Raw genomic sequence first — 24,944 nt, 5'->3', positions numbered from 1 at the left:
GGAGAGAGGAACGCTGAATGTCTATACCAGGGCTAGGCAACTCCAGGCCTCGAGTACCAGTGTCCTGCAAGTTTTAGATCTCACCCTGGGTCAACACACCTGAATCAAATAATTAGTTCATTATCAGGCCTCTGGAGAACTTCAAGACATGTTGAGGAGGTAATTTAACAATTTGAACCTGCTGTATTGGTTCAAGCACACATCTAAAACCTGCAGGACAGCGGCATTTGAGGCCTGGAGTTGCCTACCCCTGGGTACACCCATCTGTAAAACATGGTGGAGGCTGTCATGGTTTGGGGCAGCATTTCAGCCAATATTGTTGGAGCTCATGTTAAAATTGATGGAATTATGAATGCAAAAAAACGCCTTCAGATCATGCAATGCAATCTGAAAGGTGTCTGGAAACAGCTTCATTTTTCAGCATGACTACTACGACTACTGTCTATCACCCCTGCCAGGGTAAGGGCAGCCAAAGATAGATCTGCAGAGATTTCTGTCCTGAGCCATTCTTTCTAGTTGGCTCCATCTTTTTTACTTCTGCCTCGAGGTCTCATCTCCAGGTGTTTCTTGGGCAGCCTCTCTTTCGCCTTGAGGGTTCCACCTGAGAGCCTGCCTAGTGATGTTGGAGCGTGCCCTTCCCAGCACCATCTTTGACAATGACAGTGCTCCCAGAAAACACTACCGATGCAGTAAAACCGTACCTGGATAGAAAAACACGCAGCGGAAGAGTATCAGTCATCAATTGACCTCCTCAGAGCCTGTACCTGAGCATTATTGAAGCAGTGTGGGATCATCTTGACATAGAGAAGAGATCAGAAAGCAGAAAACATCCAAAAAGTCCTTCAAGAGGCCTGGAAAATTACTCCTGAAGACTACTTAAATAGTTTACCTTTAGTATAAGATTGTGTACTCCCTGTGCATGCTGGCAAAACAGCTGTGACAGGTTGGGGCACAAACACCACACCTATAGCTGCAGTGGGATGTTGGCAGTAGATGCTTTTGATGTTGTTATTTGTGACCTTGGAAGATCTCCTGCTGGAGGCGGCTGCTGTCATTAAAGACTGCCGCTGAAATGTGCCTGATGGGTTTATACTGGTTGTCAACATCAGCTGCTGTTTTGTAGCTATTACAGTGTCAAATACCACAGCTGGCCAGAAGGACAATGGTTCAGGCTCTAATGACATCATTGTTATCTCTACAGGCCTGTTTCTACAGCTTATAAAGAGTGAAAATGTTTTGGGCAGGTTTTTCAAAAACAAGCTCTTCATTAGTTGACTAGTTGTTAACAGCAGCTGTGACCCGTAGGTTCTGGATGTGAGTGAGTCTTCATTATTTGCCTAACTTACAAGTACAGAACAGGGCTGAAGGTGCTGCATATTTTGCTGAATACCTCCTAATAAAGCACTTCAGCAGCCATGGATAATTAAATGCACGCTGGCGAAAAGTCACATCTGCTGTGAAGTTGCTTCTCTCTCTTTCCAAAGAGTGTCCTAATTGCTTTATTTAGCTGTCAGAATTGTTGCTGCAGCTTAATTAGCTCCGCATGGACAAGAACAGCGGTAGCTGTTGTTCCTCCCTCCTTTCTGTTTGCGCGTTCATGGTTAATTGCTTGACTGGTGCTGTTTTTCACCGACCCTGCGCTCTGTCTGCTAATGACTGATTCATCTGATCAGCAGATAAGCGGCAGCAGACAGTCAGAGCACAACAGACTGGTGTAGGTGGGAATCAAAATGGTTGTTTGTGCAAATATGTGTCCGGCCTCAGCTCACTGATCCAACAATCATCAAATGTTAACTTCAAATGTTTTTGGTGCTCTTTGAATTTTCTACATGTCCTTCACATGTGATCCTTGAGAAGTAGAGAAAAAGTGTAGTGTTAATAGACTTTATACAGCATGCATTGTTTTCAGGATGTGTAGGCTGATGCCTTCTTATGGCAGTATGTGCTTGTGCTAATAAATTCTCAGAGGTGGGGTCATTTCTTTTGGGTTTTTTTCCAGTGTACAGAAAGGAGTAGCTCCACAGTGTAGTGGTTTACACACTCACCTAACAAATGATATATTATTGCCAGTGGTGGGAGACAAAAGTCCCCTGGGAGTTGCGTAAGGAAGGGCATCAGCTTAAAACAATCTGCCAAATCAAAAAGGCAGAGCCTATCTGCTGTGACAACCTCCTGTGACAACCTGAAAGTAGCCTTAGCATACTTATGGAATTAGATCTCCTCGAATTCATGTGGGGATAAATAACTATCTATATAGACAAACAGGTAGACTCTATACAAGGACTTGAGGGATCATCTACTAAAAAAAGCTACCCCATTTCCTACATTTCAGTTTTCTGCCCCTCGTAAAGAAAAAGCTGAAGGAACTTTTGTGGTCACAGCTACAAACGTATGTATCTGTGATGACCACCATATTAAGAATATCCAATCTAACTGACATAGGTGTGAATGATTGTGTGTCTCTGCGTTAGCCCTGTGACAGACTGGCGATCTGCCCAGGGTGTACCCCACCTCTTGCCCTAAATATATGAGCATGTAATTATCTATTAATGAAAAAAAATAAGGAAATGAATAGAAAATCCACTTTAAATGAGTGGACGGTGCTATGCGAGCTGTTTCTCCCACTGTGTTCAGTATGTAATCTAAGCTCAACTGCTGTTATAAGGTAGAAATGATCGGAATAACCACATAAACATGGGAGGGGGGTTCCTGTTATTCCAATTTTCTTGGATATTTTGTTTACTTTGTATACCTAATATTAAGATTATTGACTTTTCCAACTGTTTTTTATTTCGGAGCTATGCATATCTTAAAACCTGATGATCAGTCATTTAATGTTAGATCATCTACATTTAAGAAATATAGTTCCAGAAAGTGTGTGTGCGTGTATGTGTGTGTGGGTGGCTGTCTTGTCTCCTGGCAGCAGTTCTAATCTTTTGAATGAATAGTTGTTTTCTGCTGTGTGTGTGTGTGTGTGTGTGTGTGTGTGTGTGTGTGTGTGTGTGTGTGTGTGTGTGTGTGTTTGCTGGTGAGTGGGGACTTGTTTTGTTTTGTCTCTTAGTCACTGCTATTGTTTGCAGCGCTCCATAAGAAACAGCATGTACAGTTCACTCTTATCCCCCTCTTTGATATTTAGTTTGTTCCCAGTCTGCTTAGAAAGACGAGCAAGAGAACCTCTACATGTTTTCGGTACCAGCGAAAAGTATCTGTAACGCTGCGTAGCAAAAATTGTCAAATTCTTACAAACTTGTAAAAAAAAAACAAAAAAAAACAAACAAAAAAAACACCCAAAGAAACACCTGAATAATTCAGGTGAGACTTCTGAGAATGTGATGTGGTTACATAAGAACAAAATTGACTTGGTTTGAATCAATCCACTCATTGTGTTTGGAGTGAAGAGAAGGGTGAATGTGACCCCAAGAACAGCATCCCTACTGTCATGGTGGTGGAAGCTTTGTGCTCTGAGGATGTTTTTCTGCCAAAGCTACACGATGACTGTATCGCTCAATCCGGTCGTTAAGTGATGACGTGACGAATCCTACTTCCGGGCCTAAAGTAGTCTGCGTTTAATATGGCTTTTGTGTTGTTAACATGTTTAATGTTTTGTATTTTCTTCTATTTAATCTCAAAAAGCTCCTAAAAACAGTCAGTAACTGTTAACAGTCACTGTTGACCTCCCTCGGCTTTTATTACCGCTAATAATTTATTTAAGCTCAGTTTTTAAAACCTTAGGATGTAACTACAGCCCAGCCCATGCAGCAGTATATGAATGACTAACCTCGTATTGTGGATGGATTATCTCAGTTGTTCTCCTGGCTGAAGTTTGGTCCTTTTACAGCATCCTGCCATGCGATTACATTTGTTCCTGACCACCGAGAACACTCACGTTAACTTTTATCGAGTGGAAAAAAAGTTAGCTTGTTTATATTATGCTAACATAGCTGTGTCGCTAGCGGTCACGTAGCACATCATTATATACCAGCTAGCCAAACTTCAGTAACCCTACAAACGTCACTGCTGTTTAGTTTTCTGTCTTCATTTATGTTGGAAGTGATAACAGAGCTGTACGTTTTAATTTGTTTCCAAAACCCCGCAGTCAGGACATGCTATATTGTATTTAGATAGAAGCTAGCGAGCTAACTTCCTGCTAACTTCTAACTCTGTTAAATGTCATAAATTCCATTTTCATGGATGCCTGGATGTTAAACTCAATTGTTACACCTGGTAGAGCAGAACGCTAATCATTTTATTAAAGATGAAAGACTTTAGACAGTTTTTCAACTCTCAGTAATGCCATAGTGATCGTTTGATATATGGACCTGCAGTGGAGTCTAGGCCCAGACACGGCTAGTGACGTCAGACTTAACGACCGGATTGGAAAGATGGACAAATCTTGGACAAGAATCTCCTTCACTCAGCCGAGGCCTGACAAACGCATCATGGGCAGGTCTTCCAGTAGGACACTGATCCAAAGCATATGCCAAGACAACAAAGGAGTCCCTCGAGAAGAAGAAGCACATCATAGTCTCGAGGTGGAGTAGCATTAAGAATTTGGAGAAGATCAGGAAAGAGGAGATCTGAAAACTCAGCTCAAACCTAGCAATAGCTATAAGAAATATCTAAAAGCTGTGCTTGCTAAGGATGGTTACTCCACCAAGTAACAAATGTGATCAAATACTTATACCTCATTAAATGCACATTAATTCATAAGTGTTGCACAATGTTTATTTCTATTATTGTGTGTGGATAATGTAGCTTTCGATCTTAACCCTCTGAGGTATCGGTCGTCGTAGATCATAAACCTAGAGAAAGGCAAAACCTAACTCTTTGGGGGGAGAAAAACAGATGTATAGTTTTAGATTATTAGATTATTTTCTTTGTTCTGGGAGAATAATACCATTAAAAAAACCTCAATTCTGATTGGCTAGGATTAGGGCTAGGGTTAAATAAAAAAACATTCCATTGTTAGATACATTGTTTGTAAGCGGTTAAAATAATGAATTCATCCCCACTGGATTGTTGCAATGTGTCTTATTGTTTTCACAGCATAAACCAGATAAATGCTCCCACTCTCGATGTCAGCTGCATGTCCCACCCCTCCATCTGACAAGCCAGCACGGCTACTGTTTGAAACCCTTCAGCACCCCAGCAACCAACTGTAGGCTCCACAGGGGATAATTACTCATCACTCATGAGTGATGACGACTAACCCTACCAATGTTCAGCTGCTATAACATATAGTCACTGTGACTGCTTATGTTTAAAATGTTATATTACAAGCATAACATTTCAAGTGTTTGACTTTTCTGAAAGTAAGACTTCAGGAAAATAACTTTTATCGATGTCATAGCTGTATATTGATATTTAAATGAAAACAGTAGGTGTTTAGTAGGAAATCACATTGGATTATAAAATAAAAAAACATTGTGATTTTATACAGTTTAACTCAGTGTTTCACTGTAATTGATGCCCCTGCCCCTATTTTATCCCAGTGCGTTACACTTTGAGTTTCCTTGTCAGGGCCTAGGTGGATGAAATGACAGCTTCCTGCCTCAGTTGTAGGTGATGTGTAGACGGAAGTGTAGGAAAGACCGAGAATCGGTTGCTGTATAGAGAGAGAGAGAGAGAGAGGAGAAATCCCTTGCTCACTCACTCCCACACCTTTTTCTCATGCTGTATTCTGGCTCTGGTACCCCTGCTGCAGCAGTAAGACTCCAGCAAGCAGTGAGTGACGCCGCGATTTCTTCACCGTCTATTTCCTCAGAGAACGATTGCATCAAATTCAACTTCTTTTCTTTTTCAGTCAGGGGAAAGACTCTCCATTCAGTCAAAACCTTTTCACCTTTTCTTCAGATCTGAGACATGAAGATGGAAGCCTGTTGAGCCGAATCTGTGCCGACTAGGACTGTGAACATTTTCTCAGTAGAGTTTGAAGTATATCATAACTTTTAATCTCTTCCAACACTGGCTGTCATCGCTCTCAGAGTCGCGATTGTGGAATTTGAGTCTTTAAAATGGATCGAGGTGGATCTGTGATGTAGATCCATCCTCTAACCATCTCTTTGCTTTTCGTAGAGGAACTCTTATGGAAAAACAGTTAACACCAACCAATTTGTTTTCCTCATATGCTGCCATGTTGGCCAGAATCTTCATTCCCAAGAAGCACCGGCAACGCTTCGACGACACCGTCTCCCAGAACGTGATCAACCGACTCTGCCGCAGCAAGAGCATCAGCGAGCCGCATGGCAGAATCCGTCGCAGTCGGAGCGAGGATCACTCCGACCGCCACCGCGGGTCCAAACGGGCCAGTTCAGTGCCAAGGGATGGAGGAGAACCCGGAGGGAGGGGAGAAGCGGAGAGAGACAGGGGCTTAAGGAAGTCCGTCTCAGGGATACCCGTGCATCCCCCTATTGGACCCAATCAGAGGTAAGCACACATATCAAACACAGCAGGTTTCATGAGTCCTTTCGCTCGGTTTTAAGTGTTGTTAACTGTTAATTCATAATTCAAGAGCCGAGAAGTCCCTTTCAGGGACTGCTTTATCTGTTATCGTGTGCTAAAACTCCTCTTCCTCAGAGTTTTATAAAGCTGCACTTAGAGCAAGTCTGTGCATGCACAAAGATGTTCACACACAGCTGCGTATTTGTTTCATTTAACAAAACATCACATTGTAACCATCTTCTACCATCTTCTTGGTTGTTTCTTGGCAACCATCCTACATGGGGTAGACTCTCCCCCTGACCATTTGACACTTTTCCTCCACCCACTAACACACTTGATTACATGACTGTCCAGTTAATAACACCACAGTGGACGTGGTGCAGCACAGGACTGTGGCAGTAAATCTCCATAGCGAGCTAACTAATAAAATCCTGGGGTCTTTGAGTATTCAGCAACAGGAGGTCTTAAAAAACATGTGGCCCTTTATGTCAAGTGTGATCATACAGGTCGGGCACAAGGCAGTAGGAGGTGAGTTGATTGTGTTAAAGGGGCATCATGTGTCAGTAAGAAGTCGCGCTGCATTGCTGCTGCCTTCCATGCGCTGAATAAACCCAAAAGACTGTTGTGTAACACTGTTGTGTCTCCACAGTAACTGGAAATATGCATAGAGCAATGAGAGAGAGCGAGAGACAGAGCTAGAGGTGGGAACAGAGAGATAGATATAGATATCAACAGAAAAAGAGAAGAACAGAAGTAAGGAATAAACAGATGTAGAGATGGAGATCGATGGCAATGAGAATAGAGAGATGGGGAATACAGGTAAACGGAGTGATAAAGAGTGATATGAGGTGATGATATAGATGCAGTCTATATATTTATATACGAAATATTATATATACAGAAGGAAATAAATATAGATAAAACATATAGGAACGAGAGAATTCAAGAGACTGCATAACTCTGTAACAGCTGGAAATCTGCATAAATTAAAGTGAGCCTCTGAATCCAAGAGATTATTTAGGTTTCCTGACATCATCGGGACCATGTCCCCCAGTTTTCCCCATTTCCAGTTATCTGGCAATACTAAGGAGTTGTCAAAAAAACCTTCAAAAACACCAGATTTTGGATGTGGATCTAGATAGGCTGTGAAAGTTAGTTGCTTCTAAGTTGCGCCAAACTGTCCATAACTTCATTAGTAATCCTGCCAGACAAACAAACCGACCACAAAAGCCGATTGGCAGAGGTGAAGAAACAGTGACAGACAGATGGCCGAAGGCAGGGAGATAGAAATAGACCGAGAAACATGGTGACATTTAGGTAGAGAGATGGAGAAAGAGATCGATAGACCAGTGGGATACAGGTGGAGAGAGATGTCGACATAACATTTCGGGTAAATCCACCCCCAGATGTGTTGTTGTACAAAATGTTCTACTGACTATTGATACACAAAATCAAGCACTATAGGGTGGTAGCTGTCTGTATCGTGTGTGTACAATGTGACGGTTGTTGATGTACTAGCAGACTTTACCTTTTCAGAGTGCATTCAGCTGAGGTCATGTGAAATTATATATAAGTGTATGAAGCTCTGCTGGTGTAACCCAGAGGGAACGAGGAGAGGCCTCAAGCAGCCTGATAGTCACAGACACTTAGTTTGTCAAGTGTGCTCAGAGCTGATGCTGTGAGCTCTTCTTTTTTTTTCTAGTCAGCCCTCAAACACACACACAAATCCACATTCAGCACCCAGTGTGCCTTTCTGCATTTAGCTTGGCTTACATAAGAGCGTATAACCACGGCTATCAAAGAATAGGTTTGTCTCTTTTCTCTTGTTGTCTTTTTCGCCTTCCTCCTGTTTATATACCAAAGCAGTGTTGCCTTTAGTTATCTCCATGGCAACGCTCCACGGATAGACTGAACGAGCCTCATCTTTGATACACCGGGAGGTTTTCCGACGCGTATTCTTCCGACTGGGGTGAATGAGAGAGAGGAGCCCCGCATTTAGCAAAATGTCAAAGCTATTCTGAACATGTCCCAAATTATTTTATTCAAGCCGGAAACAAAAAACAATGTCTGGCATTCAAGCAGGACTGATTTGGGTTACGTTAGAAAATTGTCAGCTTGGATCGCAGCAAACAGAGGGTCACGTCTGTGCTTGTTCAGACTCCCACTTACAGGAAGTGACAAAAGCAAAAACGAAGCGCAGGCAGGATTGTAAACAACAGCGAGTGAGTGCTCACTCCGGGGACAGCTGGGCTTCCCATTCATTCATTCACAGCCATCGATGCTGTTAAATGACGTCACGAGCAACACTGAGATTTTGTTTGACTGATCACTTTTACAAATTCCACACATTTTCCACTTCCAGCTTTTTCTTCCTTTGTTTGCGTTTTAGACTGTTCACATTTTGACTAAATGGGTGATGAGGGAATCAAAAGAGCCAAAAAAATAAATTACAGGTTTTGGTTACTGCTCAAATTGAAAGCTTTTAAGTCGGTTAAAGGTGCTGCTTTTGGAGGATGGATTGACGCAAGCACAAGAAATTCGAAAATTTGATTCAGCAGAGAGCGTCGGCTGAAAGTGTTCAGAACAAAGGAAAAATGCTTTGCACATAAATGCCATGAATGCGCTCTGCTTCATGTAGAGTTTGTGTCACCCTCTTTGAAAGTTGAAGGCCAGTAGACAGGCACAAAGCTTTTCGTTGTTAGAAACATTTAGTCACGAAGGTTTTTCAGAGAGCTCTAAATCTGAATGAATGAACTGCTCATCTCACTTCCTGCCTGCATCCCTTCCTCAGGATCATCCGTGTCTACAGGGGGAAGAAGCACTTTGGCTTCACGCTGCGGGGTCACGCTCCCGTCTGCATCGACTCCGTCATCCCAGGTACTGCTTTTATAAAAAAACCAAGTACAGTGCAGTCCTGACTGACGCCTCCTCTCTTTGTGTGGCGGCTTTTCACTCGTGCGCCGTTCCGTGTTGTGGGCGGTGAGGGGGGCAGATGTATTTTACGCGAGTGGGGCTGTTGTGGTGCCAGCCGCTCGGGGCCGAAGGCGATCAGGAGGCGTTTGTGTGTGTGTGAGACTGTGAGTGTTGCCGGAAGTGGACTTATCTGACTCACTAGTGAAATGCTAACAGGCTGTACTATGCGGCAGCAGGTACACCTGTGATCAGTCAGTGCCGCACAGATGTACTTTATATTCTGTTTATTGCTCTTCCTGTGCAGTTTAACTGGTCACAGGGTGGAGGAGTAAATCCTTTGTACATCAAGTCATACTGCAAATATATTAGTGTCATATACTTACAATGAAGGGCACTCAAATGCTTCTGGGACTGAGGACAAGACAAAACAGCTTGCTGTGGTAATCATCTCTTCTGGAGCTTACTTACCAACAGGTTTCATCGTTAATATTTAAGCCATGCAGAAAACGTCATCTTAGAGCTGTCAGCTTGGGGTTTTGTGGGCAGTTAAATGCCTGATAGCAATCTAGCCAGCCTAGCTGTTGATCTCCGTGTCTAACTCTGGTCAAACATGCAATTAGGCTGATTTCCCATTTGTTCTTTTTCTTATTGTCGACTATTTCTACAAGCAGCCATTGTTTAATATGTTTTTCCTTTATAGACTTGCATCAACATATAGGGTGACTATAAGGCCATACTGAACGACTCTCACAGGCGGTTTTTGCTTGTTTTATTAAAGCTAGCTTTTAAATCTAATTTCCACTTAGAGCTTATGTGAAATATTCATAATTACTTTCTTAAGTTTCCCGCAGTAAAAGGTTATTTAATTCACAGTTATTGCTTTTTGAAGCAAAACTAGCAGACAAGGAGGCTGTGAAGCTACTGCTGAGGGAATTTGCCAGGTTCCTTGGTGAGGAAGGCGGTGTGCGTGTGCGTTGTGTGTGTGTTTGACGATGACGGCACTGCTCCCGCCCACCATCATCCCCCACCAACATGTGCTGAAACAGCCAGAGCGGACTGACTCAGTGGGCCCTTGTGGAGGTGGGTGGCATAGTTCTCATCGTGATCTGACCACAGATTCTTTGCCGATAGCCCGGAAGCCACAACCCCGTTTCCCCATTAAGACTTTACTGCATCCAAACTTTGGGTTAAAAAAGAACAAGGAAAAAAAACAAATGACGTGACAGCTCCTCATCCGCAGTGTGCTGACAGATGAGGAGGCGATGGGTACAGTGCAGTCAGAACTTATTCTGCCAGGGATTGTTTTGACAGCACTGTTTCCTTACGTAATAAGATTTAGCATGGAGCTCATCTTGTTTGTTGATGGGCTTTGTTGGATCTCATACACAGATTGACAGCATCACATTAGTCACCATCTCTCCCCCCGTTGTGCCCGTCTGTTCTGTGCACCTCGTTAGCTGGAAGGATTGGTTTCAGGGGGTTTTGTTCAGTCTCTGATTGATGTTTGATTTTCTGCCATCTTTGTCGACCTCTCAGATAGTCCTGCAGAGGAATGTGGACTGAAACCAGGCGACCGTATCCTCTTTCTCAACGGACTGGACATGAGGTTTGTCTTTAATGGAAATTATTGTTAGCAGCAGTAGTAGTTTGTAGTATTTTGCCTTTCCCTGCTGCCCGAGTTCTTGACCTTACACAGTATATTTAGACATCAGCACTTGTTTTTCTCCAGCAGAAGCCATCTGCTGCCATTTATTCTGCCTCAGTATGAAAAACAGCTCTCACTGAGCCAGATAATCCATCACAAACACATAACCCTTCTGATTTTTTTCTGACGTAGATTCTCCTCGATATTTTCACAAGCACATGACGCTTCTATTTTTTTTTCTGAACACTCTCCTTCGTAGTTTCTGTGCTGAATTTTATGAGATTTTCATCATAGAAACAGTTTGTGGACTGTGTCTTCAGCTGTGCACTGCAAGACCATAGGTTTTAGTAACTGTTCAGCACTACCCAAACAAATCTCACATTAAATACAAAAAAAATCTCAGAGCCTAACTTTAGACAGTTTTTTTTGGCACACAATTTAAAGTCTAGTTATCAGACTTTTTACTTTGATGCAAATCAACCAATAATCCAACATATGTATATCAAAGAAAACACAAAAAGCTCTAGACATGCTTGAGTGCTGTCTGTAAGAGAACAGTGTTTATTGCTTTCAGCTGTTTACAGGATTTCTTCCTCTGATTTTATACCTGAGTTTCATAAAATGATCTAAAGCAGCAGGATCCATATGAGTATCCCCACACTGCATTTTTACATATTGCACAGCAGCACTAACTTTATTGATCAGTCAACACAAGATAAGACGAGTCAAGACCTTACAGGAAATCTTTCATTTCTACAACTCACAGCACGAATGATGGTGTTACTGTTAAATTTGTTACACAGTGACCATTTTCAGGCTAAATTCTGTGTTAAGGGAATTTAAACGGGTGGATTTAGTGGCAGAAACACACACAGGCAGCTCGCGGTGAAGCAGATTTATTTACAGTGATAAGGGAATATTTACAAGGGAAGGGGCTATATACAGTGGCCAGGAAAATGTGCGAGGAGACAGAGCCGAGGGGATGAAACGGAGCGGGAGGATAGATGGCGCACCGGAGCTACCTGAGGACGAGGGACAAAACAGAGTTAGGGGATAACGTCGAGAGTCGAGAGTAAAACTGAGGCGGACGGGGAGAGTTGGAGAGCTTACTTGAAACACTGAAATACAGGTATGGCAGTGGTCACAGGCCGGCGCGAGGTAAGTCTCTGTCACAGATCCAAAGAGGGCCAGCACACAAAGAAACAGGCAGGCGAGCAGGCGGCGAGACAGGCTGGTGCAGAGGGAAAGCAGGCAGGAGACGAATCTTAAAACATGCAGCTCAGTAGTGCGGAACCAACAGATTAATCTTGCAAAAGCAAGTTACTACTTGTGGAAGCGACAATACTCCGACACCAGACGTCCATCACTCAGTTCCATAAATGCTCCCACTGATGACGTCCGATGCGCCGCAGGTGCGCCGGAATGCCATCAAGCACCGCCCCGCCTACCTGTGTCTCGAAAAGGGAAACAAAAACCCAGGAACCACAACACGCATGCCCACCAACTCCTAATATTCTGGCATTAAGTTCAATGTCAGGACGTACAGCAGTGTTTTCGTTAGAGTCATTATTTAGTTCAGGGATGTGTACCATAACTATATCTGTTACTATATATCTCCTGTTACCTTTATATATGAGCAGAATTTTTAGTGTTTTGAAAAACCTACAAAGATAGCATTTTTTTTTTACACCAGCACGTTTTATCAGTCCTCAGCAAAAGCCTTGAGTCAGTCCTCATTCTTTATATTTTGCTGCCAGTGAGCCAGACTTTTTTTGAAGTGGTCTTGGGGACTTTTTTTCATGTTGAACCACTTAACACGGACCTATGAGTCATTCAAGGATTAAAAAAACATCTAACTGAAGGGATGAATCAGTGTTGTGTCTACACTTAACAGACGACTTAGCAAAGAATCCATTTTAAATTGTACCTTTAGATATTTTGTTACTAGCGGCCTGTTACAAAAACACATAATGTCTAATCAGAAGGGTTCTCAGTGGAAAGGTGGCTGTCAAGAAGCCATTCTCAAAGAAGGGAAGCAGGGAGAAAATGTGGAAGTATACCAAATTAGACAAGAACTGGTCTGAAAAGCAGCGGTCACAGGTCTGACTGAGTGATGAAATTTGACAGGTCTGGATCAGATTTTGTCCAATATGTACAGAGAACGTCAGAAGCAAGATGCTGGAGTGAATGTCTGTAGCCATCTGTAAAAAACAGTAGAGACTGTCATGTTCACAGCTGCAGTTGGGGATCTAATAATGAGCACCGAAAAGTAAAGTCAGATTTTATTAAAAACGTGGTTATACCAAATATTGACTTTAAAGCTAATTAAAACTGTGCAAACAAAATGATGTACCTATTCGCATTTTCTAAGCAAAATATGATAATATAACTGGTGGTTCAAGACTTTTGCACAGTACTCAGCTCTTTTTTTTATTGGATATTTGACAATCATATCTCCACATTTTCAAGTAATTACATCTCCAGGAAAAATGGGTTCTTACATCCCATCCTGAGGGGTATGTGAATGAAGCGCTCCTTCACATACCTTGACACGTGTGCAGGTGCCCTATGCGCGCATGGGCCGATGAACGTGATCGCAGCCTTTATGTAAACTGAACTTTCCTCGTGGGAGTCCCTGTGGTTCTTCTGTAGACTTGACAACTTCTTGACCTTCTCCTTCTCGTGAGTGAGTGTGGGAGTGCACATAAGAAATCTGAATTTGAACTGTACCTGCGCGAGCTCAGCAAATACACTATACCAAGCAATACATCAGACAGTATTTCCATGTGAGGAAACGGCACTACTTATCCTGCCACCCTGATAACCATGTGAAAGAAGAGTCACAGCGCATCTCCCAGGCTGCTTGATGTATTCATTTGATTGGCAATGTATAATTTCGCTGCTCTCCCTGATAACATGCTGCTGCAGCCGTAGGAGGTGATCAGGAAAACAGTGGGAGGTGCTCGCCAGCAAGAAGGAGGAAAAGAAAGTACAAGAGATTTGGATGTTACAGTCTAGTGTTTACAAAGCGTCTGTAACAATGTGGAAAATGATATATTTGTTATAATGATGGACACTTTGCAGTACATGATTACCAGGGCTTATATTTGGATTCATAGTGTCTGTGTACATCACATAAAGAACAAGACGCTCTCACATATTGTACCAAAATATAGAAGTAAGTGTGGGAAGCTTCTCGTGGCTTGCAAGGTGTCTTAGAGCAGCAGCAGTGTTTCTGGGCAGACTGAAACAAATTGTTTTTTATTATATAATCCTGTTAAATGTATTTTTTATGTATGTCTGCTTACATAATTTTTCAATCATGGCTGTAAAATGATCATTTCTGTGTCTTATCTTAGTATTACATAATAATGCAGTGATTCTGCTGGTTTGTGCACATTGCTTCAGTCCTTCTATTATACAGCTAACAGCCATCGTCTCTCCTTTTTGTTCCCCTTGCTTTAGAAACTGCTCCCATGAGAAGGTGGTGTCTATGCTGCAGGGCAGCGGAGCAGTGCCCACTCTCGTGGTGGAGGAGGGTCCATCTGACTTTTCTTCAGACCAAACAGATGCAGATGAATCCTCTAGTCTGGCCCCCGCCACATTGCCACGCTCTAGGTTAGCACACCAAAAATCTCACACTAGACCGAGCCTGTAGCAGTGTATTCGTTTTGAATGAAGGAGAAGGATTAGTTCAGTAAGTAGGAATGGGAAAATTAATGTTCGATTTCCTCCATACATGCTGTCCAGGTCTCCTGGTCTCAGTTCTCTGCAGTGGGTTGCAGAGATTCTTCCACCGAGCATCAAAGTCCACGGGCGGACTTTCAGCCAGCAGCTGGAGCACCTGCTGACCATCCAGGAGAGATACAGTGTCTGCAAAGCTTTAGAGACGTTCTTCCAGCACAGGTCAGTGAGCGAAGGCACAGGGAGCAGAGGGTTACAGGGTTACAGAGAAATCTGTTAGCAAACGAAGACATGGATTATTGAGCAAATGAAGGGTTAGCAGCGGAAGCAGGAAGCTACAGCTTAAGTTAGGTTCCGATATTATTTCCTATATAGGATGAAGGGATCGAGAAAGGCGGGATGATGAATTAGCTCAGCAGATGATGCAAACATGTGAGGCAGCAGGATTAAAATATCACTGTTATTCAACTGTATATGCATACAGCGTACACCCAACAACATAAATCATACCATAAGTGACATCTTTGTTATCCTCCCACCCTTTTCATTGCTCTCTCCCAGCATCTCTTTCTCAGCTTTACATGGTACAAAGAATATAAAATAAACCCTTGCACTGAATGATAGTCAGCCATAAGCAGGAATTATATAAAGAAGGCAGTGAGTGGATATGGAGCACGTGTGTTTGCAGGAACGTGGACACCCTGATCGTGGACGTGTTTCCAGTGTTGGACACTCCAGCCAAGCAGCTGATCTGGAAGTTCATCTACCAGCTGCTGACCTACGATGAACAGGAGCGCTGCCAGGGCAAGCTGTCTCGTTTCCTTGGCTACAAGAGCAACGGTGAGGCATGAAACGAATGAGAAGTTGAATTGGATTTTTATCGTGATGTACTATCGATGTTTATTGTGCTTTTTATATAAATAGCCAATCTGACCCTGTGTGTGTGTGTGTGTGTGTGTGTGTGTGTGTGTGTGTGTGTGTTTTGCAGCATTATTAGAGCCTGACAACGGTCCAGAGCACCACCGGCGCAGCAGCTCCATGCGGGTGACGGGGTCATCGTACCGCAACAACGTCCGAGAGAGGAGCTCCGATGACTGCATCATCGGGACTCACCTAGGAATGGGTACGCTTATGCACGGCAACGTCCCAGTGGGATAAACACGTTGAATGAGAGCCTGTTGTCCTTTAGCACAAAATCATTATAATTCCAGAAATTGTTCAGCTGGGTTTGATTCAAAGGTTTTAAAAAGCCTTCGAGCTCCATCCTGCAACACATCTGCTACAATATAACCGCTTTAAGCAATTTATCTTGTCGTCGGGCAACCTTTCTTTGATGTAAAAGCTTTAATAAGCCACTGTAGGCTATAGCGCAAAGACAGCTGGAAGACAAAGTTAGCAATTAAAGGTAGAGCCGGTGAAGATTTAGCTGATGAAGATGAAGATTTTTTTCCCTCGGGAGGCAAAAAAAAGAGAGACTTGAGTGGGAACGTCGCTTCATCACTGCTGGATGAACTGAAATGGTGTCGTAACAAGGTTGTTTGCCCCAGGTGACCAACACAGAATGTTAATGCCGCTTTAACGAAATCTGTAAAGCAAGAGGGATTTAAATGGGGTTGTTATTGCTAATAAGCTGTGTGCTTATTTAAATCTGCTTATAAGGAATTCAGTGTTCCCATCGTTATAACACAACTCATACAAGAGAAATCGACGATGAGACAGTAAATGGGGATTCCTGATGAAGTTACTGTACTATTCAAGCGCCGCTACCTAAATTCCCATTGAGCCAGGTCTTATCAGAGATAAGTAATGAGGCTTTATTTGCAGTGGCCAAGTCCCAGGTGGGAATGTGTGTAAGTGTTTGAGCTCACATAGGACTGCTACTAACAAAAAGAAAAAAAGTCATCACCAGGTCATACATTACATCCATTTCTCAGCATCCGTTTGCTTTTAAAAACTTCCCCAAGCTCTCAGTTTGAAACAGTGTTTATTTCCTGGCTGTTTCAGGCTTCAGGTACTTTACTTTTTCCCCAGTTTTCCATTACCATTGCTAACCCCCGTTGCGGGACCTGAGCTTTTTTTGCTCCTTCTGCGCTGTTCTGCTCTGCTTCATCCACTCTCCTCCCAGGCTGGAGGTGGATGGTGGATGAACACGTGTCACTGTTCATGCTTTATTGTGCTTTAGGAATTCATATCGATGAATCCGGGAGCCCGGAGGAGAGGCAGTCAGGAGATGGAACCTCCTTCCCCGAGTCCCCTGACCTCAATCATGTAGGTATACCCGCAGCTTTCCCGCGCCTAGCTCCTCACCGACTGGCATTTACGGAACGCTAGCTATGATCTCTGTGCTCTCTGGTCTCACTTGATTTGAAGGTTTGCTGATCATTACTATTACTTTGATAATTGGTCAGATGTGAGTCTGCAGCTTAACCGAAAAAATACTAATAAGCAGCAGACCTTCAAAGAAAATGTGCCCAGCAATAATGTGCTAATGAGATGATCATGCCTTCATCTGTAGATGACAGGTGTGTATACGGAGCTGGAGAACGTGTACGCAGGAAAGAGTGTGCCTCCTCTGCAGTGCGGCTCCTCACCAGAGCCCGAGAGCCCTCTCTCTCCCCTCACACTCCCCACCCTCACAGGTATTCTGGGTTCCTAAAAACTCACCGCATCCACACGCTTTCAGATACATGCTTTCATCTTGCTGTTTTAAGCCACCAGGGTCCCATATTTGCATAATGAAGAGATAAAATGACATGCAAAGTGATAGAAGCTGATCAGTTTTGGGCCTTGGTGGCACGTGACTGATGCCATGTTTACATCATGATGAGATTTGGGGGGTTGTGGTGGACGATGTGTCCTTATAGGTGGCAAACAAGCAGAATTGCTGCTAAGGGATGCTTTGTTTTTTTGCCAGTCTGATGTGAACATGGCATGGCAACCACTCAAACACACAAGCTTTCAGTTTATTTTTTAATTTATTTTGCAATGGTTACCTCTCAGAAGAAATAATCCTCCTGGTGACTACATGGTGTAGAATGTCAGATATTTACTAAGAGGAAAGATTCTCACGTCAAGGTGGCCTAAATATAAATCGAGGCCATCGTTTTTAATGTGCGTCTCTACAGGTAATCGTAAATCTGGCCTGTCCCTGTCTTGGAAGGAGCCTCTTCCCACTCCCGTGTATGAAATCCACCATCAAAGCAGCGTAGACTCCAACCCTTATGTCAGTCTGGAGAGCCCCCCGGCCTCCCCTCATCACTCAGACAGCGGCCACAACGTGCTGACCCACCGCAAAAAACTGTTCACCTTCTCCCGGCCGCCACGCAGCCGAGACACAGACAAGTTCCTGGACTCTCTGAGCGAGCAGCTGGGCCACCGGGTCACTCTGGTGGATGACTTCGTGCCCGGGGAGAACGACTACGAGGAGGTGAGGAAGAAAAACAGGCCACGATCTTAGAGCGTTATTGTTTCTTAAGACGTGATTTTCAGTTATTCCACCACTGAGCTGCCAGCTGTGAGAGGCAGAACAAGTGTTTTACCTTTATTTGGAGCAGGAGCAGAAAAAGTGGAACGCTCTCATTGTTGAGCCCTGACCCCTAACCCACAGTGGATTTTAAACCAGACTTGTCTAACAATTTATGGACCTAACCTTAAGAGTGAGTGACTTACTATTCAGCCTACAGCAGCCTATGCAGAAGAAGCTAGCTTCTGTAATGTTTACATTCTACAAATATAAAATCTCCATTGATTAAACCTTCAGACTCTTATAGGTGCTGGTTCAGTGAGAGGAATAACTGGAAGCCGTGCCTGCAATTAACGTGCGTCATGCATCACAGGATTATTATTATTGTCTATATTTCACATTTAAAGCTGCTACATTCATTACTTTTAAATTACAAATGAGTTTAAATTTCAATGCAGAGTGCGAGTAATGCTGTAATAAAAGCTAATGCTGGTCATACTTTCACTTTCACTGCCACAATATTGATTGGGCCAGACGGGAAAATGTCATCCTGTCTGACTCAGTTGCACAGAATGTGCGCCGCTGCGGCGTGGAAGCTGTTAGACCGCCGTGATCTCGATTTATATATTTAGCACGATAAGGAGAAAATCTGTTGTTTGTGCATTTGCTCCTTAATAAACAGTAAGCAAGTTGAACATTTAGAGAAGTTTTAACGTTGTAGTGTTGCATGTTTACATTAGAGCACCTCTAATGTACGCTACAATGAACACTTGTGTCACACGAACAGATATATCAAGGTGGTTGTCATGGTTTCAGAAGAAGAGTTGTGCCTGTAAGTAAAACGATACTCAGTTATATCATAGAGTTTTATCTACATATTTCTGTTTAGTAATCTGTATTTAGAATAAGTACTGGGCTTTTTATAGCATTGTCACGGTTCTTTTCCATTCACATTATGTTATATTATAATATATTGTATTGTTATTTTCATAGTTTTTATATAGAGGGTTGGAGATATTTAAGCGCATGGGTTTTAAATTCTGTAGATCAGCACTTTGATTTGATGTTATTTTGTAGATATTTTCTATTCTAAAAGTCAAAAAGAGAGAGAAAAAAAAAAGCAGAATTTCTGAACTTGCTATGAAGTGTGATAAATATATTTTGGGATTACACCTGTAAAATAAAATCTCCTTTTTAAACAAGCAAACTTGAATTTGGCTAGTCACCCCTTCAAGATTGCACCTTTGTGCACCTCTGCATTGATTTTAGTGAACTAGTTAACTTTAACTTTATTTCTGGGGAAAAGATAGAGTTGCAGGGAGCCAGATCTGCATGGAGCTGAAGTAGAAGTTTGTGTGAACAGTCTGACCTTCCTGAGCAAGCTTGGACTTTATGTACTGAAAACTGCTTTTTGGTTCGCTGGTGGTAGCCGGACACCCACCTCTCACCAGCACAGATGGTTCAGGGCATTAAAGCTGGGTCAGTCTGACACAGATGTCGGCTTTTAGCGAACGTTTGTGGTCTAGATAGAAATCACAGATGAATGGGACGTAAAATAGCAGCACTATTAGAAGTAGTCCAGAGGTGCACAAGGACAAATCTTTCTTTAAAATAAATTGTCAGAGTCCCAAAACATTCTGATCGCACCCCGTGTCGCTTTTTCTGTTCAAATATAAACAGGCAGTGAAGTAAGTTTCAGTACAACATTTCAAGCAAACGTCAAAGCCGTAATGAACCTAATAATAACCTAATTAGCTTGAATAGACTGGATTTTAAAACGTAGAAGCTGTTTATTAGCCGTTTACTAGACCATGTGGAGGCGAAGGTGGTTCTCGGGGCTGATGGTGCACTCCTCCTCCCTCCAGATGAGCTTCCAGGAGGACCAGGAAATCGGCTTCATGCCCCGGCAGCTCAGCAGCGGCAGCAGTGAGGATCACAGCAGCAGTGACGAGGCCTCTTCTCCCTGCTACTCCTCTGGATCCGAACCGATCCCACCACCTCCCACCCAAAGCCCCCCGCCTCCTCCGCCCTTGCAGGCTCTCATACCCCCTCCCATTCCGTTTACCGACCCTCTCCCACCAGTGCGCTTCTCACCCGAGCACGTGCCCCGCAGCCGGATGCCCTTCCAACCGCACCACCCCATCATCCCTCCTCCTCCACCCCCTCCGAGGACCATCCTGTCCAGCCGCTCTCCCCTACACAAAAAGCACCCGAGCAGAGACGAAAATGAGAAGACTCTCCAGCGCTTCCAACCCACCACCCGCCTCGGCCACACAACCCTGACCTCCACCAAAACTTTGCGCTCCCGCCCTACCTACCTCCCACGACAGTTCAGCCAGCCTCAGCCTATCCGCCAGCCCTCCCCGCAGCCCTCCCCGCAGCTGCTGAGGCCGAGCCAGCTCGTCCTGCAGAGGCACCACCAGCTCCACCACCAACACAGCTACCAGGGCCCACTGCCGCCGTCCCTCCAGGAGCACAGCCCATCCCAATGTCAGAGCCAGGGCCACGCGGGCTCCTCGCTGCTCTCGCAGCCTCCAACCTCTCACTCCTCCCTCCCCAGTCACATGAAGACCTTGGAAACCACAAGGCAGGAACACCACACATCCAAACAGGTAACATCTGCACTTTGTGGTTTGTTTGTTTTTTGTCTTGTTACTTGAAGTACAAATAAGACGTCAGCACACAGAAACAGAAAATGAAAACACAAAGAGGTTCACTCCATCAGTGCTGCAATCAAGAGCACTTAGCAACAGAGGTGCAAACTAGCACTTGAACACTCTGGTGCTAATCAACATTCTGCATCATTTGCCCCGTTTTAACCTTTTAACATCGCTCATGTTTGCCAGCAGCCAGTTTCGGATTTGATGTCTGATCTATTTGCAACTTTTTAAATCTATTTCATCCCCAAATGTGCCTTTTATGACAGAAGATCTATTAGGCCAAAATCCACTTAAGAGGCTTGATTTGAAAGTTAACGCCTTCAGTATCTTAAGTGTAGCCCAACCTTGACTCTGTGTGGTTTGACCTGTGGGACGTCAGAGGATAAGGAGAAATAAAAGGACTACATGAGCAGTCTGAGACTGTATTCTTTCACCAAAACCCCAAATTCCCCCAACACTGTTCGTGAATTGAACATGATTCCAGATTTCTTCGTTTTTTTTTTTATTTCAGTGTCATATAAGTGTAAAGATCCAGGATAAAGAATTTTTACACCATACTCTTTCAGTAATTCTCCTAACAAACAGACAAAAACACAGAGACAATAAACAACTCACATGGCCTCTTTGGAAGAAGCTAATAAACTCTATGTTTCTTTTCATGCAGATCCATTTAAAACATGAACATCTGCTCAAAAATCAGTGTCCACTATTAAGTGGGATCACACATACAGTTGATTGTTTGGCTCAGATCTTAATTGGACTTCATTACTCGAGAACAGCACTCAGGCAGACCATCAACTTCATCCCGATAGGTCACATGATCTCATTGCAACCCACAGTTCAGCTGATATTCTCCTATAGACCTGAGTGGGAAATCTATTTATTTTGTTTTAATCTTCTTTATCCTGTCCACAGTGTGCTGTAAGCCACTTTGCAACCCATCTCAACCCCACTACTTCCTGCCATGCTCTTTCTGACTTAACCTCATGCTCTGTCCCCGGTTTTGCTGTTGCTTTCCATGACAGACCCATACCCTAAATAACTAATAATAGCAGTAATAATTTCTTTGTCTGCAACTGCTAAAGAGTATACAAGAAACGTGTGAGGTCCATGCGCACAGTGGGAATATGATTCAGTAGTGAGAACTGCTGTCTTTGTGCTGAACTAGAACACTATGGCTTAAGTGTTAAGTAACTGTTTTTCCATCTTCAAGGCTCCACCACCACCTCCTCCACCATTACCTCCTCCTTGTGACCCACCTCCGCTGCCCAAGCTGGGCCAGAAAGCCTCAGACGCTAACCACATGAGTGTAAAGAGGCTCCGCTGGGAGCAGGTGGAGAACTCTGAGGGAACAATATGGGGTCAGGTGAGTGGTGATCTCCAGTTATCTTGCATTACCCTGTGGTTACAGGCTGTACGGATACGTATATGTATGGCTCTGTCAGTAAAAAAAGAAAACAACATGTGAATCTACCCACTCGGACTGTGAGTTTTCTCACTACTCCTACATATCTCCATCCATATTTGGAAAAACCTCCTTATGTGTCTCCGATGAGTCATCAAGGCAACAATGTTGTTTTTGTAAACAGAGGCTGTGCCAGACTTGATCTGCTTTTAGATGTTAAAACGTTGAGCCTTTTTGATCCCAGCATATAGTCCTATCAGACATGAATAAAGTCTGAACACCATCCATAAAAGAAATAAGTTAAAAAAGCTGATTTTGACTGTGCCTTCGGAGAGTACAGTGTGTCCTTGTCTGTGTTTAGCTCGGGGAGGATTCGGAGTATGACAAGCTCACCGACATGGTGAAGCACTTAGACCTGGACCTGCACTTTGGGACTCAACGCAGATCCAGTGAGTGATTTTGTAACTTTGTCACGTCTTCATCAATTCATACACATCAAGTCATCTTAACCTCTTTGTGTCTAAAACGATACATTTGCATTGCATCTGAATATATGTGTGTCTTTATTGACGTCGCCTGTTGTGTTTGTACCTTCACAGTTATGTTCTCCATTGGAGCTGCTTCATTCACCTGCACCTCAAATCCATTCTCCATACGGCACCATATCCCCGTCTTGTTTTCTGTCATGATTATCAGTAATAACACAGATCTGCCTATGTAAAAAACAAACCACACAACTTGCTGTGACCGATTAAAAATCATTTTATTGGCCTCTAATGGCAGAGTGTGTTATTAACCCACCAACCCGCCACATTCAGCCTCTGTGACTTAGTTTGCATATTGACCCCTGGTGCCAGGAGAACGCATCCTTACACTGTTTGTTAAAATTATCAGTCTCTCCTCCAGAGCCAGCCTTCCAGCCAGAGAACTTAAAAAAGAAAGACGTGGTGGAGATTCTGTCTCATAAGAAAGCCTACAATGCCTGTGAGTGCCACACAAACACGACACAAGGGTCGAGGATCAAGGATGTGAGACTGCAGCGAAAATACCTTTTATAGTTACAGCTGGTTACAAAAACGTTGCACAAGTAGAAGACAAAGAACATCACTTAACGAAGGCCAAACATTTTCTGCGTCACTGATGTGGAAGAGGAATTATAGACACTATTTAGACAAGGTATCAAATCCACATTGGGCCCACAAGATAATATATAGCTGATAAACTTGATGAAAATTAACTGATAAACTGATTAACCTGATAAAAACATGTTAGCCTGAAGTAGCAACGCTGCATCGAAGGGCAGGGTTCAGGTGAGAGCGCACTCAGACATATATATTAGCATAACAAGGAGAATAGAACAGAATCAAGAGTTGAAAATTACCACTGACTCTGCAGTTGTTAAACTTCTGCTACTACTTATTCAGCTTCCCATGTGTGCTCTGTGCTTTTACCTGCTTGCATGTTCTTAAGTTGCATTTGACCTCTCAGGGCCACCGTAATGGATACAGTTACACTGTTCAAATAAATTAAAGGAACACTGGATGATCCAAGTGAGTTAAAGTTCAGGAATATCAGTTATAAACCATCATGACTCTATTTCACCTCCCTTGGTTGGAATGAAGTAACAGCGAGATAACTCCCTTAAAGAAAATGGATTTGGCCACAGATCATTGCTCTCTCCTTATACCTTCTGACTGATTTTTCTCTAGATTTGCTTTGTGCTAACTGGTACCAACAGGTCGTTCATGTTTCATTCACAAGGAAAAAGAGTGAGTCTCTACAAGAAGAAAAAGACATGTATATTTATGTTCTTCCTAGATCGTGGATCAGATTTGGCCAAATTTGATCAAAGAATTACAAAGAGTCATCTTACGTCAGCGTAACAATGGAGGTCAGTGTAGCAATATAGCAAGACAATGAAAAGTCTAAAAATGATGCCTTGCTTCTCTGCAGTTATCCAGATTGGACTCTTTGGCACAGCAACTTCTGTCTTCTGTCACGGCACTGCTAATTCACTGTTAATTAGCGAGTTTAGGATGTGACTCTGGGTTTCAGAGCTACATGTTACAGACACATGGTAATAAATGTGAGTGAAAGACAGGCAGATGAAGGGTTTGTCAGCAGAGCGGGAACACAGTGATCCTCTTTGGTACATAAATTCTCCACATTTTCCCCCGCCTACTCACCCTCCTCCTCCTCCCTGCAGCCATCCTCATCGCCCATCTGAAAATCTCCCCCGAAGAGCTGCGTCAGGTGTTGATGAACATGACCACCGACAGGCTGGAGCCGGCCCACATCAAGCAGCTGCTGCTGTATGCCCCAGACGAAGAAGAGGTGAAACAGTACGAACAGTTTGATCAGGACCCGGGCAAGCTGAGCGAGCCGGACCAGTTCATTTTCCAGGTGACTGTGGGGGAAAAATGTCAGAGATGATCAGAGATGTTTTAAAGAGTAAAACTAAATGATTTAACATTGTCTGTGTTTCAGATGCTAATGGTGCCTGATTATAAGACTCGCCTGCGGAGCCTCTACTTTAAAACAACCCTACAGGAGAGGACGGAGGAGATGAAGATCGCGTACGATTACATCTACAAGGCTTCAGTGGAGCTCAGGAGCAGCAAGAAACTAGCCAAGATCCTGGAGGTAAGGCTTTGGAGCAGTCGAAATGAAAATAAAGCCATCAGTGAATATCTGTGTTAGCAGTGAATACTTACGGCTTTACTTTACCAACAG

At 43.4% G+C, this 24,944-nt stretch overlaps 1 protein-coding gene across 5 annotated transcripts in view; it reads left to right on the top strand.

The window, feature by feature from the left end:
• grid2ipb (glutamate receptor, ionotropic, delta 2 (Grid2) interacting protein, b) overlaps positions 1–24,944 on the top strand; it is a 38,837-nt gene that overhangs the window by 9,045 nt on the left and 4,848 nt on the right. For 2 of the 5 annotated variants that reach the window (XM_006800909.3, XM_006800913.3), the window contains 17 exons: positions 6,145–6,426; positions 9,233–9,318; positions 10,891–10,960; positions 14,465–14,617; positions 14,750–14,905; positions 15,372–15,523; positions 15,672–15,806; positions 16,866–16,951; positions 17,199–17,322; positions 17,809–18,110; positions 18,934–18,978; positions 20,012–20,758; positions 22,020–22,172; positions 22,573–22,660; positions 23,106–23,195; positions 24,418–24,614; positions 24,699–24,854. In XM_006800909.3, the coding sequence (XP_006800972.2) occupies positions 6,145–6,426; positions 9,233–9,318; positions 10,891–10,960; positions 14,465–14,617; positions 14,750–14,905; positions 15,372–15,523; positions 15,672–15,806; positions 16,866–16,951; positions 17,199–17,322; positions 17,809–18,110; positions 18,934–18,978; positions 20,012–20,758; positions 22,020–22,172; positions 22,573–22,660; positions 23,106–23,195; positions 24,418–24,614; positions 24,699–24,854 (3,022 nt within the window). The remainder of the gene's footprint in view (positions 1–6,144; positions 6,427–9,232; positions 9,319–10,890; positions 10,961–14,464; positions 14,618–14,749; positions 14,906–15,371; positions 15,524–15,671; positions 15,807–16,865; positions 16,952–17,198; positions 17,323–17,808; positions 18,111–18,933; positions 18,979–20,011; positions 20,759–22,019; positions 22,173–22,572; positions 22,661–23,105; positions 23,196–24,417; positions 24,615–24,698; positions 24,855–24,944) is intronic. The other 3 variants (XM_087845357.1, XM_087845358.1, XM_087845359.1) reach the window with 3 other exon arrangements.

Source organism: Neolamprologus brichardi, chromosome 8 (assembly GCF_056152115.1).
Source record: "Neolamprologus brichardi isolate AB-2024 chromosome 8, ASM5615211v1, whole genome shotgun sequence".
Taxonomy (NCBI): Eukaryota; Metazoa; Chordata; class Actinopteri; order Cichliformes; family Cichlidae; genus Neolamprologus; species Neolamprologus brichardi.
This window is presented reverse-complemented; position numbering and strand designations above follow the sequence as displayed.